The sequence below is a fragment of the Argentina silus genome, assembly GCF_951799395.1.
Source record: "Argentina silus genome assembly, chromosome: 13".
In the NCBI taxonomy this organism is placed as follows: Eukaryota; Metazoa; Chordata; class Actinopteri; order Argentiniformes; family Argentinidae; genus Argentina; species Argentina silus.
The window spans coordinates 18,188,212-18,210,923 of record NC_139667.1 but is presented as its reverse complement, the minus strand read 5'-3'; the positions used below and the strand labels follow the sequence as shown (position 1 = coordinate 18,210,923).

Below are 22,712 nucleotides of genomic sequence, written 5' to 3'. Positions count from 1 at the left end.
ATGCCCATCAAGCACAGGCTCCACCTCAGACGTAAACAAACCAGACGGAGTAGACCATAAACTAGTTTCAACAGAGGCAGTTTGGTTCTTGTATAGGGATCAGCCAGAGTGCGTGTTAGATTGTGTGGCAGATTTGGGAGAGCGAGGCGGATCAAGCAACAAGAGAGAGGGGGTGAGAGAGAGATTGACAGAGAGCTAGTCAGTGAGGGTTCATATTTGACTATGGGCTGGAGGCTGTGTTTTGACTGTGGCTGTGGGACTATCTGTGTGGCAGGGTGAGATCCATTAATGCAGTCCAGCCTGTCAGACCTGTTCATAGGCTTTCCAGTGATAAGGGCCAGGGCTATCTGCTTGATGTGATTACGTTAGCAAGAATCACCACCTCTGGAAACATCCTGGAACCAGAGAAGGAAATGTTTGTGTATGCTCACCCCACACAGATTTGATACAATTCCTCATTCCATGCCATGCATTACAATGAGTTACCTCAGAGTTCTACCTCCATCAGCCTCCCTGGCTTTCAATCACTTACTAACTAGCACTGTGTCAACACAGTTGTCAAACATTAAACTTTAGACCTGTCAGTGTTATCCCAGGAATTTCACGTTGAACCAATGAGTCATTTCCCCCACAACAACAATGGTTGAACAGTGAATGACACATTTGAGAGACTTCATAGGTATACATCACATATTTTATTGCCAGTTTGATTACAATACAAAAATATTGGTTAAATATAAGCTCTTTTGATACATTTTGAAGCATTTTCATTCGTTTTTCAAAATAGAGTAATAAAATACAGCGATTGTACTGTTTTACAAAAGTTTTTTTTCGTCATTTTTGACGGTATGTTTAATAGCCTTATTATTTTTTGGGGTAAAGCAGAGACCAGCAATTACAATTCATTCGCATAACAAGCTATTCTATCTATTTGAGCTAAAACTTGCATTTTGAATGTCATTCATTCATACATGTATTAGAGAGTGTCACACACACACAAGATTCCTTTTTATTTTAACCTGATTGTAAAGGGTTGCATACATACATTACACTAACTAAAACTCACTATCACACTGCATTAAGCAGAAGTGCCAGGTAGCTATTGGTACTTCATAAAATGCAGCATAAATGTAGAAGTCTATGACATAAATACAGTATGGTAGGTTGCTAGTGCTATGTTGTTACATTTTGCATTTGAGTATTACATTCTCCCATTGAAAAGCATCTGAAGAGCAGGATATATTGAATAAATATGTATGCCAAGCGTTGCATGACTCTATTTAGATGTGTAGTAGAATTGAATATTCAGTTCAAGTCCAGCATACACTCAACTGTATAACACTATGCATGCCTTCAACACTGCTATGGGGCGTGCGTGTTTAATTACAATTTCCTTGAGAATAAGGTTTTTTGTTTTGTTTTGTTTTTTTAATCTCATGTTATGTTCATCTTGAATCATCTCAGATAGAGAAACTCAGATAGTGTGCTTTCTGCTCTCCCTAACAAATGGCCATCATTCTCAACAAAACCTCAACAGTTCAACTGAAATGACATTTGAAACACACCAGACTATTTGTGGGGTTGTAACCTTGTGCACCGAAACAAATGTCCTTCCTGTATAACGGGACCCTAATAGAATAACTGGATTCGGTCTCTGTTGCCATAGTAATGCGTGGCATCCGTAAAACACACATCTGATGTGTGCAGGGAAAAAAACAGAGAGAGTGAAAAGAAGAGGGAGAGGGCCAAAGAGGGAGAGGAAGAGCAGGAGGGGTAGAGGGAGAAGGAGAGGTTGAGCGGGTCATTTGCATTGTTTGAGAATCTGCTCAAAAAAGGACATTCTCCCATAACAGGAGCTATTTCCATTTTATAACTTCTTTCTAATGTTTGTTTTCACAGACTGTTTAAACTGTGCCAACACCATTACCATGATGTTCAAACATTGACTGTAGCACCTTAAGGAAAGCATTAAGTTCAAACATACATACTGACAGTATAAATATGACATGAAATATGATTTGTAGTCAAAAGCAGGTACATACTGCACATAAGGGCGCAGGTACATACTGCACATAAGAGTTATGACACAATCCATGTGCAAGCAAATGTTTTCATACAGAAACATGTCATAATGATTACAAATGAACAACATCCATTCAATGGAGTTGACACATGATAGAATGGACATTGATTTTTGACGGACATGAGAACTCCCTACTTTAAAATGATCCTACTTCCTTCCTTATCATTGAATAGTTAGCACAGTACTAAAAGACATTGGTGTACTTTATGCAAAATGCATTATGTACAAGGACAAAAATAAAGCTTTAAAAAATACATATCTTACATGCAAGGAAATAAAATAAAGCATTTTAAAAGTATCATTTAAATATATGATATTATATAGCAGTATTTATAGGGATAAAACCTACGTTAACATCAACCACCTTAAAAAAAAATCACTATCATTAGAGAGGAATATTTGGTGTCAATTAGCTACTGTAGTACTGTGTGTGTGTCTGTGTGTGTGTGTGGGGGGGGTACTTTATTTGAATAGGAGAGTGACTGGAGTGCTGTGGACTTGCTGCATTAGCATGGCTCTGTGGGCGCAGAGTGTGGAACAGCTTGAGTCGAGAGGAATAGGTGGAAAGAGCCAAGGCTGCCCACACACTCTGACACATACTGGATGGTCACACAGTCTCACACACACACACACACACACACACACACACACACACACACACTCACACTCACACTCACACTCACACTCACACTCACACTCACACTCACACTCACACTCACACACACACACACACACACACACACACACACACACACACACACACACAGCTAGCAGAAAGCAAAGCGTGAAGCCGTCGACCACCAAAGCACTCACACAGATGAATATCTCCGTTCACATTGTATGTATTCGTATTCATGATTCGTGACATTTATCCCAGTTGAGAAAAAGAAAGCCCTTTTTATGCTACACATGATGACGGAGGTTACAGGAGATTCTTTATGATCCTCTCTTAAGTGCTGAGGTAAACTGTATGCTGTGGTATGATGTTTGCAGGGGCAGGTGAAGTTTACAAGTTGACTCTGGGCCAGCATACAGGTAGGGGTTGGTGATGGGAATAAAGTTAGAAGAAGGCAGTGTTGATATTCTCTCTTTTAAAGGGCGGGTGGGGGAGTTGTATGTGTGTGTGTGTGTGTGTGTGCGCGTGTGCGTAATTGATGCCACCCACTTTGGGTTGTGGGTGGAGGGAGGTAAAGACCTGTTCTCTTCTCTTACAATATGTGGGTGGAGAAGCCTTGTAACGATGCATGATCTTGAAGGAGCTGATGGGTTGACTCCACAAGGAATCAGTGATGGAGGTGAGAATCAAGTCAAACGGGTAAAAGGTGAAAATTCCATATTCCCTATCCAATATTCCATATCCCTCTCTTATGCAGGCAGTGGGCTGTCATTTTCAATAAACCAGATGCGGTTGACTTTGGGTCAAAGATTGTGTTGAGGTGCTGACAATGAGGGTAATAATCCCGGGTCGGGTTCCGCGACACTGAACATTGCACATAGAAATTCCAGAAATCCAACTGACGTGATTCCTTATACCGTACATGTCAGTCTGCTCTTCTCCAGAACATATCTATTCCAAACATTCCACAACGTAGGAATGAACGCAGACCCGTTGTCCCCAGTCACCCCCCTATGTGGGTGGGGGTCCGTCGTAGCGGAGCATGATGTTGAAAGAGCGGCGAAAGTTGTTGGTCACGGAGCAGCTGGGACCTTTCTCCATGAGGGGCAGCAGGAAGGCTAGCAGCAGCAGGGAGAGCAGCAGGAGCTGGAGTGGCAGCGCCACCCGACACACACGATACAGCAGGCCTGGAGACTTCTGCTGTAATATAGGATGTAAAGAGATGTTATTATACATGCATACAGATATGCGTAGGCATTTGCACGCACGCACCCTCCTGATTAGAGCTGTCAAACCCCCTCTTCCATCACAGTCTCTCTGTGACACTCATGGCTGGCTCCATATCATACAGAGTACAAGTGAATCATCAGTGATAGAGATGGATAATTTCACTTTTTAGAGGGTACGCAAGGTCACCTATGCTTCCACTACCTCTCTGACATCATCATCAATCAGTGTGTGTGTGTGTGTGTGTGTACTAGCAAGAGGAAGAGAGAGTGAGAGAGAGAGAGTGAGAGAGAAAGTGTCTGCCTGTCTGTGCGTGTTTCAGCTTCGGAAAATGTGACCTTCTCCCCCCAGCTTTGAGATGTTCAAATTACAAAAACACCACTCCATTTTAATCTTAATTCAATGTACCGGCACATCTGCCTTCAAAAACTGAGGAACATTCTGTGAGGCAAAAATATAGACAAATATTTATTATACTTCGTAAATAATAAAGCTAGACTCCACTGATTCACAACGAAACAGGCCATATCAACTCAGTCAAGTTGTGTGTGTGTGTGTGTGTGTGTGTGTGTGTTATGAATCACAGGGTCACTGTAAAACAAACAGGGAAAACCACAAATCAAATCAGGGTTGTATGAAAGGTGTTCACTTCTCAGAGCAGGTTTGAGTGCTTTAGAGTGAGGCAGCGCTCTTTTGAGAGAAGCTGGTAAATACTCACCCACTCTGTGCCCTCTCTGCCCTCCACCCTCTGTGTTCACTCACTTCACTAACCGCCTCCTCTGCCATTGTTTCCGGGAGCGAGAGAGGATTGAAAGAGGAAGAGGAGGAGGAGGAGGAGGAGGAGGAGGAAGAGGAGCAAACGAAAGCCTCTCAATAGAGCTGTACTTCTTCTACCTCTATATCCAAGATCCAAAACCTTCCCCAGGTGCTAAAACAAAGCAGGCCCCCATGGGACTCTATTTGACAGACAGGTGGTAAGCGCCTTAAAATACACAAATCAATCATTTGATGGAGACATTAATCTCATCAGGCACCAATCATTAAACCCAGAAGCATACCTGCAATTTATAGATTGCATTCTGTTAATCTCCAACGCCGATATTAACACAAAAAGTAATTATAAATGATTGTAATGATGGCGATAATTGCAATAATGGTTGAATGCTTTTTATGTTCCATGTTTATAACTTATCATCAGATATAATTGGTGTACCTGTCATTCAAAATACATATTTTGTTATTGAAAACTGCCTGTAGTGTTAATTAAAAAGTTAGAGATGGATTTCTTGTTGAGATGAAGATTTCTATTTTCCTGTGGGGAGTGTCCTCATTTGACATTTAAATCATATAAGTATGACTTGCTAGTGTATAGGTATGCTGTGGACTAGGGGGTGGGTATCTATGTAAACTATCCTATGTTTAAACTTTGCTCGTAAAGTTGCTCCTAATAAGCACCTGTAAACACTACCACCATAACTAATAATAGTGATAATACAATCATTTATGTGCCGTGATTGTCTACGTCAGGACAGATATAGGGGTCCAAAGAGTCTACAATGTTAGCAGAAGCAAAACACAAAGTCCGATCTGTTGACATTGTAAATGGCCTAAAACAAGCACATTTGAATTATGTAATTCAGGGTGCGAAAAACTCTATGGTATCCTCAAAAACACAATGACATCACCGACTTACACCCAATTGAAGATCCCCCACAAGCACAATTAGTCCCAACATTACAAGTTTCACAGGGTTTTATATTTTACTATCCAGAAGGACTGCCTTTGAGGACTGCCTATAGGACATAGGCTTTCCTCAGACAAATATATCTTGAATTGAACTCATAGATGATTTCTCTTGGCCACCAGAGGGGTCGGAATTTTGAGGCAGAGGGTGTGATTTTCCAAGTGCATAAAGTCTGGAACCCCTATTTGTTATGCACGCACGGATCTTTTCGAAATGGGAATACCAAATCTTGGAAAGTGCGGAGCCAGCAGTGCGTAAAATGCTAGAGCACAAGGAAATCAGAATAGACCCCATTGTGAGATGATGACGTACAGCTTTGATGTTCGTCAACCACAGGCTACTTAGAATGGACTTAAGACTGCTCTGAGTTTTTTTCCATCTCTGACTGCTGTTGTTTTTCTCATAAAGACAACCACAGGTGGGTAGACCCAGCACCTTATTTTTAGCCATCCACGCACCTGCTCCATTCACAGGCTTCCGATAAGAGAAAAGGGGCAGGAGAGGACAGGGTTGAATAAAGTTGCCCCATAGACTGATCTAAGGTCATTTTTGGTGGTTTTGCCCCTAATGGTTGAAAGTAGGATTGGGACAGAGCAAGCTGTTCCTAGATCTGTGTCTAAAGGTATTAGGTAACTTCAACTTTGGGCAGGGAGGACTTGGAACAGGCTGTTCATCTAGGCATCAACAGATGGGGAGCAGGATGAGGTGTGAAACAAGGGAAACAGCTAGAAGTTGGCCCTTAGTCACAGATATAGGATCAGTTTACCCTCATTGAATCCTAACAGAAACCATAGGGGGAATAAAGCAAGACTGGCCTTTGATCAGTGTCATGAGGAAAGATTAGACACCCAAATTGGTACCAAAGATTGTTACCCAAGAATTGTTACTCAGGATTTGCACCTACCCAAGGTGCAAATCCTGTGGAATTCTGATAAGCGGCACTCCCCGTAAGGCGTGATGGAGGGTGAGGGGGTGAGGGCGCATGGTATTTCTTAATCTTCTCACTGCCCCTACTGTGCTCCTAAATTAACTTGGGTTTGTTCAAGGGAATCGAGGCGCCATGCTCGAGTCAGTGCCAATCTTGGGTGGTCAGACGAGTGGCCACTGGAGCTGTGTGCTTGAACCCAGACCACCTGGGGGGTTTAGCTCTGGAGCTTCTTCATTCAAAGGGTTTTGTATGCAACATTTAAAACACAATGAATCTCCGTCATAAGTGCTGGAACTAAGCCACTTTAAAACAGAGACTCACTTCTTCACAAGTCAAAAAGTGCTTACAGTGCATTGGCCAGTGAAATTAATCGATTCTTTTCAACCCTTTTACTAGCTTTCCTAGGAACTGCTACTGTACTTTGCCCTTGCCAATAACCTCAGATGTACTATCAAAAGGAGATGCTCGATCAAGTCATAAGCACATGTGTTAACTGTACCTTTGCTGTCCTGGTGTTTTCCTCTTGTCCAGCAATGGTACCCTGGAAAGACATGTACCATTGAGTTCCATATTGTGTCCCTAAACAATAAAAGCCTATCAGACTATTCTGCCCTACGAAGCTAAAGTACAGTAACTGCAGACATTTAGAAAATAATTAAGAAAAAAAAAGCCCCTATTCATATCAACACTGAGCTGCCACTCTCTCTTTATCTCAGTTTCATCATTTCAGCAGTTACTGTACTTTGGCTTTGTAGGGCAGTATTACTTTAAGGGATAGTTCACTCTAAAATCAAATGTCTGTGACTGTGGCCAGATAATGGACTTTCATTATATTGGAAAATGTGGAAGTGCAAGTTGCTTAATAACCGAGATCATGACTTAAAAAGTGTCTTTGTGTATCAACTGGAGTGAAGGTATGTGATTAATCATATATTTTATCAATATATTAATATTGATTTAACACCACCACCTTGTGGTGGTGCAATGCATAATCTCATCATTACCAATGGCTATTCTTTAGTGCCATCTGCTGGGCATTTCTTTTTCTCTTCTACACAACAGCATCTCTTACCTTGACCTTCAGCCGAGCCTTGAGGTCCCCCACATCCTTCAGTTTGGACTTGTAGAGCATCCAGCGATAGCGTAGGTCTTCCAAGCCTACATCTTCCACGGCTGTCCTAGCCCCAGCCCCAGCTCCGGCCCCAGCCGCAACCCCAGCCCCAGTCACAGACCCAGCTGCAACCCCAGCCCCGGTCCATTGGCCTCCCATCAGCAGGAGCTGGAACTGCTCCTGACCCCAGCCCACACTTGACCTCAGGGCCTGCAGAGAGGGAGATTGGGGTTTGAAGGAAGGGGGAGAGAGTGAGGGAGGGTAGAAGAGAGGAATGATTACACAAAATCCTGAGCAGACACAGTTACTAATGTTCCTCCACACATCTCCTTGTTCTCAATGCCAAATCCCGAGACAGAGGAACCCCATTTCCAGTCAGAACCAGCTACGGCTCTACTCTAAGACTTAGTTAAGTTAAACACTGGCATAATGCTCAGGGGCAAAGCAAAGGAATTGTCCAAATTAAACAAGGGTTACATAAACTAACAATAAGAAACACATCACATAACAGTTGATGACTTATGTGAGAGAACACACCTGCACTCCCTGCACCCTGCACCCTGCACCCTGCACCCCACCCCCACCACCACCACCCCGACAGCAGCTTACTACACCACTACATGGCAAAAAAGTAATTAACTTCTGGAAAACACTACTGGGATTTGAATTTTAAACTTAAATTAAACTGATAGTTGAACTACATGCATTCCCCAACCCTAAATAAATCCTTCGAGAATAATCCTTAAATCCTTTATCTTCACTGAAACACGGTACCAAATACACGCCGTTTCACCCCAACTCAAACAACTGAAATCCCCCTTCATTGTTGACTTGTCCACTTCTGACTTTCAAGGCGCTTTTCCTGTTTATCTAACCTGACACTTACTTGCAAACCGCAAACACGGGTGGCTGTCTGACTGTCAGAGCAGCTGCCAACATTTCTTTGAGTCTCCTGGATGAGTGCCTCGATGTATTTGTCAGGGCTTTACTAGTAGGTGTTTTAGTTTCCAGAATTTGGGAGATTTGGTGCGCTTTGAACATGTTCTTAGGTTAAGGAGAAATTCAAACTTTTAAAGACATTTTTATAAAGTAAGCATATTGAGAAAACAGGGGCTTGTTCAGGAGGTTGGAACATTACAGAGTGAGAGAAATGTGCTGTGTAAAACAGGTATGAGTGTCTGTGGCTTGAACGAGAGAGTTGTATTTCAAGTTATAACACTAACCTTGAGTGTGTTCTGTCTGATCTTCAGTGCTTTTGTGCTCAGCGGTCCCTTGGTGTTTAGTATTCCTGAAAGTCGGTCATTCTCTCTCTTTAGCCATACCTCAAACTCTTTCCTCTTATCCTCATAGTCAGCCGCGCTCAGAGCCTGCCCTGGACCTGCCTGAAAGACCCCAACAGAACAATAGCATGTTAGCCACTTTTGAATGGTCTGTTACAAAGCATAAACACAATGTTTGGCAGATCGGATTACTTTGTTTATGGGGCAGTTTAACATACTAAAGATTAAGACTAATCCTGGACTAGGAAATGCAAGAAATTCTCCAGGGTAGATGCTAAGTGGAATCCTTGAGACAATCCTAAATTTTACCCTAACCTTAGCTGTTTTCTATCTCAACTTTAATGGGGGGGATGTCAGAGTTAGGCATGGTCTTTAATCCATAACTAATATTAATCTGGGTTCAGGGTTACTGAGAATATCAAGTCCATTACTCCATCCCCATTTCATACTTTTATAAAAAGAGGAAATATTGAAATGTTACAGGAGATCATACCAGTGTGTGTCGAGCTGATCCCTGTGCAGATGCCATTCCAGCGGGGCTTTGTTGAGATGATAACGTTAGCACCTCCATGGTGGGCGTGAACGACCTCCCTGTGTGTAGGCAACTCTCCCCTCCACTCCTCTCCTCCGCTTCCAGTGGTCCCTCCCTGTAGTCCTGTATGCTATCCTGACTGTGACCGTACCCTACGTGTACCGGCATGGTCACAAGTTCGACCGCACCCCTGGACCTCTGGTCATCCACCCACTCCCCGGTTCGCCCAGTGGTCCTGGACACCCCCTCTGCCCCTCCAATTTGTGGGCTTCTTCCTCCAGCGAAGCCTACGGTCATCACTGTTCCTGTTTTGCCCTCCCTGGTTTCCCCCTCTCCGCCTGGACCGAACCCTCCTCTCCAAATGAAGGAATCAACCTCATCTATAGCCAGACTGCGTCCTCCACCCCTCTCTTTCTCTGATCCCCTGTTCCCTCTCTCATTCTTTTGTTTCTGACTAGCCCCATGAGGTAATATTGTTGGGCTCGAAGTGTGTTCGATGTCCTGTCTCCCGGAGTGATCCATACTCTCTATACTACCCTCGAACCCTCCCTGTACCCTCACCCCCACCCTAACCCCTGACCCCTCACCTGCCCCAAAACTCCCTCCTTTCCCTTCCTCCATCCTCTCCCCTCTCTCCCCAGTTCCGGAGCTCTCGTATGCCCAGGCACCATGGCCCTCTCCTGGGGTTCCCTCTAAGTGGCCCTCCCTCTGGTTGCTGGAGCCTCTACCCCTGACCTGGCTCCCTGACTCCCCTAGAAGGAGCTCCCTGTCTGGGGCTGCGTGGTCCCCAGCTTGACCTCTAACATTCTCCCTCTGGAGTTCTGGGTCATGGTCCTCAGAGGAGCTGTGGCCATTCAGCAACCTAGCAAAGGAACGGAGAAAGAACAGTTGTAACAGTTGTGATACTCCTTAAATGTTCATGAAAAAACATTTTCTTCCACTGATGGTTGGTGCATTGATATGGCGGGAGAGTGTAGCTAATGCATATGGCTTTCAAAAGAGAAAGAGAGTGAAAAACACAAAAAATAGGACAGGTGCCTTCTTTGTCCATGCATCAATGCACAGGGAGTGATACAGTACCTCACCATTCAGGAGTGAGTGTGCTGGAAGCCTCATAGCACCAAGCTAATCTTTCATCCACAATTGACTTAAGATGGTCATTTCAGGTTCCTAATCATGAGTTTATTGACCTGGATTGATGATGTTTGTTTGGTATCTTGGCAACCTAGCAGCTACCAACAAATTTAGATAAGGTGAACTTAAGATTAATGATCCTAGATCTGTGACTTGTGACCTTAGGGCAACTTCTATCCACAGTACTCAGGCCAAATCTCTAAACACTCTCCTCACCTCCTTCTCAAAACTAATTGAAGAGAAGGTCTGAGGGGAGGAACCATGGAATCTTTTCCTACAATGCGTTTCGAGAATGAGGCGAGGAGAGAGGAGGACACATGGAATCAAGGAAAGGAGTTTTAAGATTCACCCCCAGTGAAGTATAAAACAGCTTCATAACTTCTTTATTTTTTTATGGCATTCAGATATGACAGTACAGTATAATAAGTACATTTACCACAAAACACAATAACAAGTACACAACAAATATATATATACACAATGTACATGGTAATCAAGTTTCAAAAAATCAATGTTTCATTCAAAGTACCTGAAGAGGTTGAGGCTGAGGTCGTGGAGGGCCATCCAGGAGTCACGGAGGTGTTTCATGTCCCTGATGATGTGCACCCTGCCCTCCTCTGAGGTGCGTTCCAGCACCCCCTGGCCCTGCGCCTCTGTCTGGTGCAGCTGCAGCTCCTTCTCTGGGAACTCACCCAGCGCCCTCTGCAGGACCGGAGTAGGAAACACAGCATTAGAATTACTTTAATTTGATCTGCATTTAACAAGGAAGAACCCTAAACCTAAATTCTATTTTTCGAGGGGAAGACCTGTCACTTCAATTACTACATGCATTAACTGTGCAGTTTAGGCCTATTGCACAAAAGTTTACTTCTCATAACATCATTTCAGTATGCAATAATTCATTCTGAATCACTATTTCTAAATGACAATCATCCCATTCATGATCCACATTTTTCAGGCTCTCCCTGGAATTGACTCTCACTGATAACTGACAATAAATCAATGCAGACTAAACTCACCCTCAATATTATTGCTATTCCATAATTAGAGTAGTGTCTATAACGTGCAATCCTGCATTTGTTTTTCAGAAATGTGACCATTCTCAAATTCATAATCCTGGATAACAGTCCATTATATTGAAAGATAGTTTTAAACATACTGTTTTTTATCAAAGCTATTCATCCTTTCTTCACATAGACATTGTTTACAAACAATGACATAAAATAACCTTACATTTTCTTTTATAATAAGGCAAAACAGTTGTAGTTAAGCTCATTAGGCATTTCATATTCTTCGAGAATCACTGGGTATATGTCACGAATTTGAATGTTTATAATTTCATTGTCATACACTCCCCTGAATTGAAATAACCATTGAACAGCAGAACAAATCCCAGATTGTGCCTTTAAAGGGTGACAACAACAATAACAGTGTTGTTGTGTGTCAGTACAGTACCTCGGCCTCGTGCTGCCGGTTCTCTACACTCCACTCGCCCGCAGGGCTGCGATAGGACTCCAATTTCTGTCTCATGATCATTAGCCACTTCTCCACATTCAGCAGGCTTTCGTGGAAGTTCTCATGTTCGCAGATGCTCTCCTCGCTTTCCTTTAGCTTCACCTGACACACGCACACATCAATACATACACAGATAAACAACACATCAGACAGACTGCAGACAGACTGGCAGCATACAGACAGTCTAATGCAAATAGAAACACAGTGAAAAATATTCAATCAATTAGATACTAAGCTAAGTGGGAGATACTTCTTCTTCAAACTAAACAGACAAAATTGCCTTACCCTGACTGCCTTGTAGAGGAGTCTCCAGTCTGAGTAGAGCAACTCAAACTGGCCCCTGGTGGTGGAACTGGATGACACCAGAGTCTCCAGAGCAGTGATGTGGGCCTCACAGTCCTCCAGATCCTTCTTGATCACCTGAGGACACAAACACATCTTATATGTTCCTGTAGACTCAGAGAGTGCATGGAATTGTCAGGCTGCCAGACCTCACCCTATTATATAGACTACAGAGTGAGTGAAGCTATTATTGTTGTATAACTGCTTTGGCAACACAGAATTCCCCTTTCATGCCAATAAAGCCATTTTAAATGAGTTGAATTTAATCCAACGCTTAAGTCAGACATTTTCTGATTTATATGTTTTACATTTTGTCATTTAGCAGACGCTCTTATCCAGACCGACTTACAATAAGTACATTTGTCTAAAGTAAGTGAATCAACTATACATCACAGTCATCGCAAGTAAAATGTTATAGAAGAATAACTGCCACAAGCAGTCACAGTGCTAGAGAAAGGGGGGGAAACTATTTGTTAGTGGGGTTTTTAAAATATAATAATTTATACAAATATTTTTTATTAAAAAAAGAAAAGAAATTCAATCGACTAATGAATGAATGAGCTGCTACTGAATCATGCATTGCACTTTCATTTGCTGGTCCTAGGTTCATGTGTTAGTTGACCCACCCTGAGCTGGTCTGACTGGCTCTTCTTGGCCAGTATGTCAGGCTGGAGTCCGTCTGCTATTAGGACTCTGTCTCCCAGGTGGGTCAGCTTGTTCCTGATCGACTCATAGGCGTCCCCAAAGTCCTTGGTTCTCGAGATCAAACCCTAGGAATAGAACATCAGAAATGAGAACAGATTAAAAATAGATTATCGACATAATTACATTACAGTGAGTTGCGGGGTTGGGGTCATTTTCATTTCAATTTATTTTAGGAGATAAATCTAAATCACTTGACATCCAGGTCTTTGAAGCACTCGACACGGCTTCTCACACTACATGTATGTCTACTAAATAGTGTGGGAGAATGCGCTTTCTAACACAACCAGTCAGTAGAGTAGTGAGTAAAGAGCCCTGTTTGAATACTCAAAAAAGCATCCTTCCTTGAAGAAATCACTGATCTGACATGACTTGATAGGTGAAAGCAATGCAATAAAAATGTAGCTTGGACCAATCCGATCATATAAGATCAGTGATGACTTTAAGGAAGGGAGGAAGTTCTAAAGTATTCAAATAGGGCTAAGGGGTGCCCTGTAGTCTGTAGCTCACCTGTAGTCTGCTCTTCCTCTGCAGTAGCTGGCTGTGCAGTAATTCTCTGTTCCTGATGGCGGCGCTGAGCTCAGCGAGCAGACTCTCCGCTCTCTCTGGGCCAAACACTGAGTCCAGCAGGTCTCTCTTCACCTGCAGTAGGCTAAACCTCTCCTGCAGCTGCAGACTGTGCTTCAGTAACCTCTGCAGAGAAGGGTTGAGGGTGGACATGATAAAACCAGTGTGAAATACAGTACAAAAAGAAATGGAGATACGGTACAGAACGAGAGGGAGGGAATGAGAGAAATAGAGAAATAAATAACGAACACACCACAGATAAAAGGTATAAGTAGTACAAAAATGCACTTCAGGTCATTTAAATGATCACACATTTCTTTGCGTCAAAAGTGAGCCCGATCCTCAGATCTTCCTTTTGTTTATCTGGGATTGATTCACCTCCCTGTGAATTCATTACTCTAATGTCTACAGGGTAGGGGGATTGGGAACATTTTGTGGCTGCCAATTCATAAGATAGATTCAATTTTCTCTGCAAAGGACATGACTCTAAATAGAACTGATTAGATTTCCCTAGGCTACATTATTATCAAGGAACATCTTGAATAGATCAACTGTTTTCTCTGATGGTTACAGTGTAGGCAAGAAGAGCACAACTATGGTAATTGATCCATTAACGTCACTGATCAGCAAGAGTTTTCCACTCCAATCACAATAGTCTAATGTGGCTTGCTCTCCTTAGATCCTCTCCTCTGTCGACACACTACTCTAAGAAGACTGTAGTGGAAGTGCGGTGTGTTTTACCTCAATGTTCTGCACCAGCATGGCGATGTGGGAGAACTCTGACACTTCTGAGGAAGCCTCTAGAACCTGAGAGGCCAGCTGGCTCCACTGGCTGTAGCCATGCAAGGGGTCTTGCAGTACCTGCCTCAGCCACGTCTCAGACTCCGAACACAGCTTCATCGTACGACACTTCACACTGGTGACAGAGGACAGAGGTTCAAGCATCAGCATGCTGCTTCTTACACTAAAATTAAGCACAGTTCAGATGTTTTAGGATACACTACTTCTCACAGAAAGACAAATTATCTCAAATTCTGAAAAAGACAGTTACAGTATAATTGATAATGTGGAATCATACAGTAGTTATGTTCTTTCTTTGTCACATCCTTCACTTAGTCAGAAAATACATAGGAGTCTAAATGTACATCATCTCAGAGCTAGGATTCCTCACAGTCACAAGGTTTCAATACAACATGTAACAGCATGAAAATGGTATGACATGGAAACTGATAAGGAAGGAACACTACAAACTCAACATTCAACAGTACAGTAGGTTTACACACTGGTATGCAAATGCTGCTGAGCTTCCGATGTTTACTCTCTTTGGGCTGCAATATGCATGTGCAAAAAAAGTGTGCAAAGGCTCATCTTGACTGTAATATTTCTAATAGACACGATGAGACATAATCCAATGGGAGTTTTGAATACTGCAACTAGCGTTTGCATGATTTGCAGTGCATTTTCAGGCTACTAAAACTAGTTGAATAATCACAAAAACATTGTTACAGACAATACTGAGTGAGTACTACAGTATTTACTCAAGCAAATTGGAGCCCATTGGAGCCTCCCACACAGGATAGGGGAAAGCAATATGGCAGATGCCTACTGTGGATGAACATTCCCCTGTCCAGTTCTTTCACATCAATTAACATGAAGGAAAGAAAGCGAGGAGAGGAAACCACTTTAGACTATTGGCACCAGCCCTCACTGTCCACTGTACCTCTGATGCTCCTTCACTACGGACAGCACATCATCAGAGAGCTGCCGGGAATCATGAGGAAAACGGAAGAGTTCTTTCAGCTGAGCCTTGAGGTGCTCCACCTGGGATTCTTCTGCCGACAGAGTATTCCGGACACTCTGGGAATATGGAAAACCCAACATGTGGAAAAGTAGTCAGAACATGGTTGGTCCTAGTGGTGTTGACCAGGATTGGGAACAATTCCATTCCAATTCAGAAAGTGTATTGATATTCAAATCAAGAGCTGAAAAATCCTTATTGAGAATACATGGCACTTCTCAATTCTAAATTGGAATTTCAATTCATCTGTTGAATTGACTGAATTGAAATAAAATTGGCCTGAACTCTTGCAAATTGGCATAACACTAATTCAATCTTCTCTTTAGAGCCTGAGTTAACCAATTGACCAAGAGCCTGAGTTAACCAATCAGAGCAGAGGGCTCTTGGTGGCTGTGTTCATTTTATTGAGGTGCATTTCACCCTTGTCAAAAATATTGTCTATACTGTTGAAGGTAGCGCTACTTAAAAGAGTAACTCTATTCTACAACGCAGAATTGGTACCAGATTTATATTGTATCTATGACATTATAACAGCAGTATACTGATTTACTGATGTGTTTAAATGTGCCTGGACTGATGTTTAAATGTGTCTGGACCTCTTTACTCAGTGAGTGGTGAAAGAATCACTATGGAGGTATCTGCTTCCATCTACCCAATAAGTTCAGTAAGTAAAGGAAATGGGAAATAAAGCTACTACAGAATATCAAGATGGAACCATAGACTATGGGAACCTGCCAGACTTGCACAGAACAGGTGTAGGTATGTGTTGACTGTGTGACAGTGTGAGGTTATCCACCCAGAACAACTATTTCATGAGCTCCGCACCCTTCTCAGGCATTTCACCAGAGGGCCAATTCCTTCAAGGTAGTACTTACAGATCCCCCCTAACAGGGTCAGCCCAACGACTCTCATAGAAGTTCAGTTAGAAAGTTAGAAAGTGTGGAGTGTAAATAAGGGTGTAAATTATATGGTGATGGAGCGAAAGTGACAAGTCAGTGACAGGGTGGGGGGAGGTTAGGGTGGTGTTACTGAAAGAGAGGAGGAAAGGAAGAGCAGGGAATGGAAAGAGAGAAGGAAGGGGGAAAAAGGTAGAGAGAGAGTGAGAAGGAGAGAGGGAGAGGAAAAAAAGAAGAAGAAAGGGAAGAGTGAGGATAGGAAGAAGGTAGAAAAAGCAGTGGAGAGAATGAGAGTGAAAAAGAGAAAGAGAGTGAGAGGGAGATATACTCTAGGAAGTGATTTAGATAAAAAGAGAGGGAGAAAGAGACAGAGAGAAAATTAAAGCGAGGGAAAAAAAGAGAGGAAAACCCACCATATACTTCCTCCACTGCCCCACCATCTGTTCCTCCGTCCTGTCTCCCTCCTCTCTCTCCTCCAGCTCGCGGCCCAGCCTGTGGAGCAGAGCCTGGAGCCGACCAATGTCCTCTGCCAGCCGGTGGCAGCGGGTCACATACTCGTTCTGGGAGTCCAGGCTGGTCTTTAGGTCCTCCCCGGCCTCACATAGGCGCTGCCTCAGCCTCTGCCAGGCCAGACGCAGCTCCTCCGCCTCTTCCACCACCACTTCTGCCCCCGCCGGGGATGTGTTGGCACACACCGCCTCGGCCACACCCTCAATGTGCTGCAGGGTCCTCTCCTCGCTGGCTACGCTATCGTCCAAGGTCTGATTGGTAGGGAGAGAGGAAGAGGAGAGTGACTGTTACAATACTCACAATCTCTATTACAGGTATAGGGAAAGGAGAGTCATTTCGGCATGTTAGATGGGTAACAAGACAATACTGTTTATTCAGTTGTTGGACTGCCTCTGTAGGTCCCCATTTCAGTTCCATTCTCCTTCAGACAGATATGCTCAATATGTACTACTATACAAAATACTACAGTTTATAACTATGCTTAGAGGACAGCTTCTATATGATTTGGTTTGGACAATTTGAATTGAATTGTAGGTCTCCAACAATCAGGATAAAGTAGCCTGTGATCAGTAGACACTGATCTAAGGTCAGTTTTTGCATTTCCCCTCATAATGGGCAACATTCGGTTTTGAGAGCTGATCCCAGATCTGTATCTGAGGGGAATCTCCACCCACTGTGTACTGTATAATTTCACCTGTAGGGCTTTGAGCTTGTTCTCTGCAGTGTCCTCCTTCTCAGTGAGAGTGTCGAGTTCCTCTGTCTTCGACACCAGCCACGACTGGAACTTCAACACATAGTTCTGGTACATCTGCTGTTCCTCTGCAATCTTCTGGAGCAACGCAAGCCGTTCCTATCAAACAAAGAGAGACTTTTAGTTTATGATTTAAAGATTTTACATCTTTTTCATTTATTTATTTTTCCCATACCATCTTATTCAGTGAGGGGCCCATTAGCCTCGGACTTGCTGTTTTAGCACATATCAAAGCTTTGAGGCGCAAACGTTATTGTCTACTGAGTAACATGAAGAGAACATCATTCAGAACAGTGATAGTATTCCCCTTTGGATCAAAAGCACGTCCATGTCACAAGCAAGGCATGTTCAAACAAGTGATGAGCATTAAAAGACTGGTTCCTTTGAAAAAAGACAAGGATGCAATACTGTCAGATGTTTCAAAGAGGTGAATAATTAGCGGAAAGAGAGGAACAACATCTTTAGTGTGTGACCGGCAGGAGAGAAAAAAGGAACTACAACAAAATAAGCTGCACAAAAGCTACACAAACGGAGCTGTAGACTTACCATTTACTCATGTTAAGAGGAACTAATCCTAAGGTGAAAGTTACTCTAACTCTGCTACTGTTCATTGTCTGGATTTGATTACAGACAGACACACAAAATAAACACCAACATATTTTCCATTATTCCCTCATTGTAGCGCCATACAGGAATACTAGCCTTGGTTTGGTGCAGACCATTTGAGGCAATAGATAGAGAGACAGAAAGTGAGCTTTGAGATATCGACTTGAATAAGAAAGGCCCTATCTTATATGTGACCCACACATCTGAACACACACACACAATCCCAACTCCCTCTGCCCCCATCCTCACCTCTGCTCTATCCCTTATGTGATTATAGGACTCCTGCAGCCTCTCTTGGGCCTGCATGTCCACGCTGGGGTCCTGGGTGCGGTTGTGCAGGGCCCCAGCCTCGTCCAGGAGCCTCTCCAGGAGCAGGGCCTGGCTCTGGACGTCGCTCAGCAGGACCCTCTGGTGGTCCACCTGCCATAGCTTCTCCTTCACCCCCAGCTGGAGCTCCACCTCTGGATCCAGGCTCCGCCGCAGCCGCGCCAGCCACAGCTCAAACTCCTCATAGGCCTTCAGGTACTCACTCCAGTGAAGCCACACCCACTCAATACGGCTGGTGGAGGGGGCACAAATATGTAAAAATGTCATTGTACTGTCATAAACTCCCCTGTATCCTAGTACACAGGACAATAATACTTTAAAAAAAATGCAAACTACACCCAGTCAAAATGAATGAAAAGTAAAATAGAGAACTCAGGGAACATTGAAATGTGCAATATAGCATGAACAACAAGGTATGCTGCTAGGTCATTAGTCCCTATAGCTGACTAAATTCAGTAGAATACATCTACTGACGTCTATTGATGTTTGTGGGTAAACTAACCTTTGTGGCCACAAGCAATTAAAGCTACTTGATCTCTGGAATAGCTGGAGGGGGAGAGGCTAATAGTCTAAAACCCTTTTTCAGGAAAACAACTTTCTTTCTAAACAGCTCCCTTAAGTTACCATGGACCAACTGTAAAACTGAGTTGAGCTGAGCTGTATGTGGGCTGCCTGGTTACAATTCCACCATAGTTGCTGAAACAGAGCCGGATGGGACTATTTTTTGAAAGGATAATATCTTAGCCAGCATGTTATGGTTTGGGTCAGCCCTATAGTGTGTAAAGCCCCTGTGACAGTACCTATGACAGTGAATGATGTAGGTGCAAGTCTCCTCCCAGAGCGCTTTGAGGTCCTTAAGTTCAGCATGGGTGTAGTTCCTGATCTCCTCGTCTCCCTTCTGCAGGAGCACCTCTGCCGCCACTAGCACAATGTCCATCTTCACACGACCCTCGTGCTCCGACTCGTGGATTTTCTACCCGCCAAAACACATGGGAAATGATTGGATGCGATAACTCAGCAAGCAATGTCTTTGTAAACAAACTTGAAATTACATTTAAAACTGTCATTTCAATACCATGGACTGTTAGTCCTTGCATCCAGAGCTCTATCTATTCCCTAGCCCCTATCACTCAACTTTATATACAAAAACAAGTGGCATACCAGCCACTTTAAGATCAAAAAGCAGTGTAAAGTGTTAATTTCTCTGCACTAGATTCCCTACATCACCGAAACCAGGTAGGCTCATTCCACTGAGTTGATGACTCAAGTCCCTCTTGAACCCTTACAGCGTAGTGAGATCAGCTCTAGTGTCACATGACATGACAGGGGGTCATACAGTACACAGGGGGTCAAAGGTGAAAGGTCCCACCTCTGTCTCTCTGAGTCTGGCCTCCAGGGCAGCCCTGGGGCCCTGGGTGTTGTCATTGATGCGCAGCCTCTCCTCGACAGCCTGCATCCAGGACGTGGCCGCCTCCAGGCTCTCCCGAAACTCCTGCTGCTCTTGTTGGGTCATGAGGTATCACAGGACCTGTGGCAGACCAGATGTATTTAAAGAAGTGTGTGTACAGTGCATTTTAAAAGGCTTGGTCAGATGCTGGGGCTGAGGAAGCTATCAATAACACAATGTTGCATGCTGTGGTACTACTGTTGTGATACTGTTGGGTGATTTAATTTGATCTTGTACAGCATAAAAACAAAGAGTGTTTAAAAAGTATTTATTTGACTTCAAAGCATATTTTCGCAGCAACATTTCGGTCTCAAGGACATTCATCACATCCTGTGCACCCTCAAATGCATGTGTCACTGTACTGTTAATTCAGGATGTAGGCGAAATATCTTTGCTCAAGTATTTCTTCTACAATTCTTCACTGGGGAGGATATATCTGACATAGCTTTTGTATAACGTAAGTAAACATACGTGTCACACAAGAAACCTTGTTTGTTTAATGATGTATACTGTAATCATTACACTTGCTGTGAGAATGATGTACCATTACATACTGGTATGACGCATATTCTTAGCAGAGCATATGAATAGCTTTCTTGCTGAGTGTGTGGGAAACTAAAATGTCCTACGCCCCTAAAGAAAAGCGATACCTGCAGTGTAATGAGATGTCAATAATGGATCTGACAGGGTGATATAAAGTAGTGACTTGCTGCAGACCTTGAAAGAGCACAATGGTCATATTTCTGCATTTTTACGTAGGCCTACAAAAAGAAAACTAGAGATTCTATCCAAAAAAAACATGGTTGCATCATTTTGTTTAAATCCACTAATTTACTGCTACTCAAATGCTTCTATTACACTCCTAAATGTAGCCTAGCTAGGCTACTTTCTTGAAGAATAGTGGAAGCCTTGAGTGCATTGTATGCCTAGTCATTCTAATGGTACTGTATGTAAGAAGGGGGAAATGGGCAGCTTGAATGCAGAAGGGTATGGCTCTAATGTTTTTTATGGAAAAGCAAGAATAGTCAGAATGAGCCATTTTCCTGAGTGAGTCATTTCTTCCACCACAAAATTCCCCATTTTTGCCCTCCAGTCACTCCCTCTGCAGTACTAACAACAGACTCCGTGTCCTCTAGAAGAGAGTAACACATGGATATCATCAACCAAAACGGTTGCGATAAAGGGGGTAAAAGCTGATAAACTAAGGGTAAAATGAACTATTTCAGGCTAGCCTGCAACAACTTCAGTGTATTTTGAGAAGGGGTACGCCCCTCCCCGCCATCTGTTTGACAGCTAGCTTGCTCTTGAATGACAACACGATTGATTGCACACGAATAGCAACATTGTATCCGATACTTTTTAGTTGTTGCAGTCATTGAAACTGCAAGTCATTGTCTTTCGTGTTGACTACAACGATTATGATCTACATTCGTTGTCCCAGGACTTCATGATTTGCATAATATACATAGAACTTTAGGGAAATGTAACGACCAAAATATTTCAGCATTTTGTGAGATATCTCTGTAACCGAACTATTTCAGAATTGGGACTTGCAATCATTCTATATAATTAATATAATTAAGGTAGGTAAGGACGATTGCGTATAAATGTAATGATAATGCGAGGTGGGTACATCAACTTTGTCAACATGCTATGTATGGTAGATCGATCATTCCCACAAACAGGCACCAATAAGTGAAACGATTTTCGATATATTGAAGAAACAACTTACCGGTATCTGTGCATCTGGTGAAAGTAAAACCTGGCGTGTATGAGCACAATGATCTGATATCCACTGTAAACTTACCGGATAAAATAGGAAGTGAAGGCAAGGCCCTAAAGTTGCATTGCATAGGCTGGCCGTCCAGATTTAACCAGACAAGAGTAGCAAATCCACAGAGCAACTGATACGCTACGTCAACAATTCAAACTGAAGGGCGCGCTGGGGAAGACTGTCGTCTACATTGATTGACAGCGCAATGTGCAGAAGCAACTGTATTAAAAGAGATGCCATTTACCTTATTGTAACAAACATTATCTTTGTGTGGCTGTGCATGCCTAATGTACAGTAAAGCATGCGGTTTTCACATCAGAATTTTAAAGTCACTGGTTTTATATGAGAGGGAGATTAAACGGTGTATCATTATCAAAATACAGAACACATTTCATCAATAATTATTTTATTAATTTTCATCAATAATTGTTTAAATTAAATTATACATTGATTGTACATTCTTTAATTTTCAGCATCGGCATGGGCATGAATCAGATTGAATGATGGCAAAATGGTTAAAATAAAAAGCTAAGTACTGTAGTTCATAAACATGTGCACTGCTGTCTAGTGAAGAAATACAGTTGCATTTTAAGCTAATTTTTGCCCACAGTGTGAGACAAACAACAGTTCACTAAATGCTGGTACAGCTCCAGACAAAGCCTCAAATGTTAAAGATAAAACAGCCTATTTGCCTTAGATACAAATTTACATCACTGTACATTTAAGAAGATATCCATGTCAATCTCAAGCCACAGTCTACATAGTATTTTATTAAGTGCAGTATAAGGGTATTGTATTGAACCCATCACATGTTTCAAAACC

The 22,712-nt window shown here is 42.8% G+C and overlaps 1 protein-coding gene across 1 annotated transcript; it reads right to left on the bottom strand.

Moving 5' to 3' along the window:
• Positions 1-676: 676 nt before the first annotated feature.
• syne3 (spectrin repeat containing, nuclear envelope family member 3) lies at positions 677-21,920 on the bottom strand. Its single transcript, XM_083684125.1, has 18 exons — positions 21,849-21,920; positions 20,039-20,197; positions 19,470-19,642; positions 18,592-18,901; positions 17,680-17,835; positions 16,889-17,236; positions 15,502-15,638; positions 14,523-14,697; positions 13,725-13,907; positions 13,139-13,282; positions 12,456-12,590; positions 12,111-12,272; positions 11,185-11,357; positions 9,483-10,383; positions 8,933-9,091; positions 7,671-7,919; positions 7,098-7,139; positions 677-3,899 (listed from the first exon to the last, which is right to left on the bottom strand). The coding sequence occupies exons 2-18, from the start codon at positions 20,180-20,182 to the stop codon at positions 3,711-3,713; spliced, it is 3,780 nt and encodes a 1,259-aa protein (XP_083540251.1). The 5' UTR covers positions 20,183-20,197; positions 21,849-21,920; the 3' UTR covers positions 677-3,710.
• Positions 21,921-22,712: the final 792 nt, after the last annotated feature.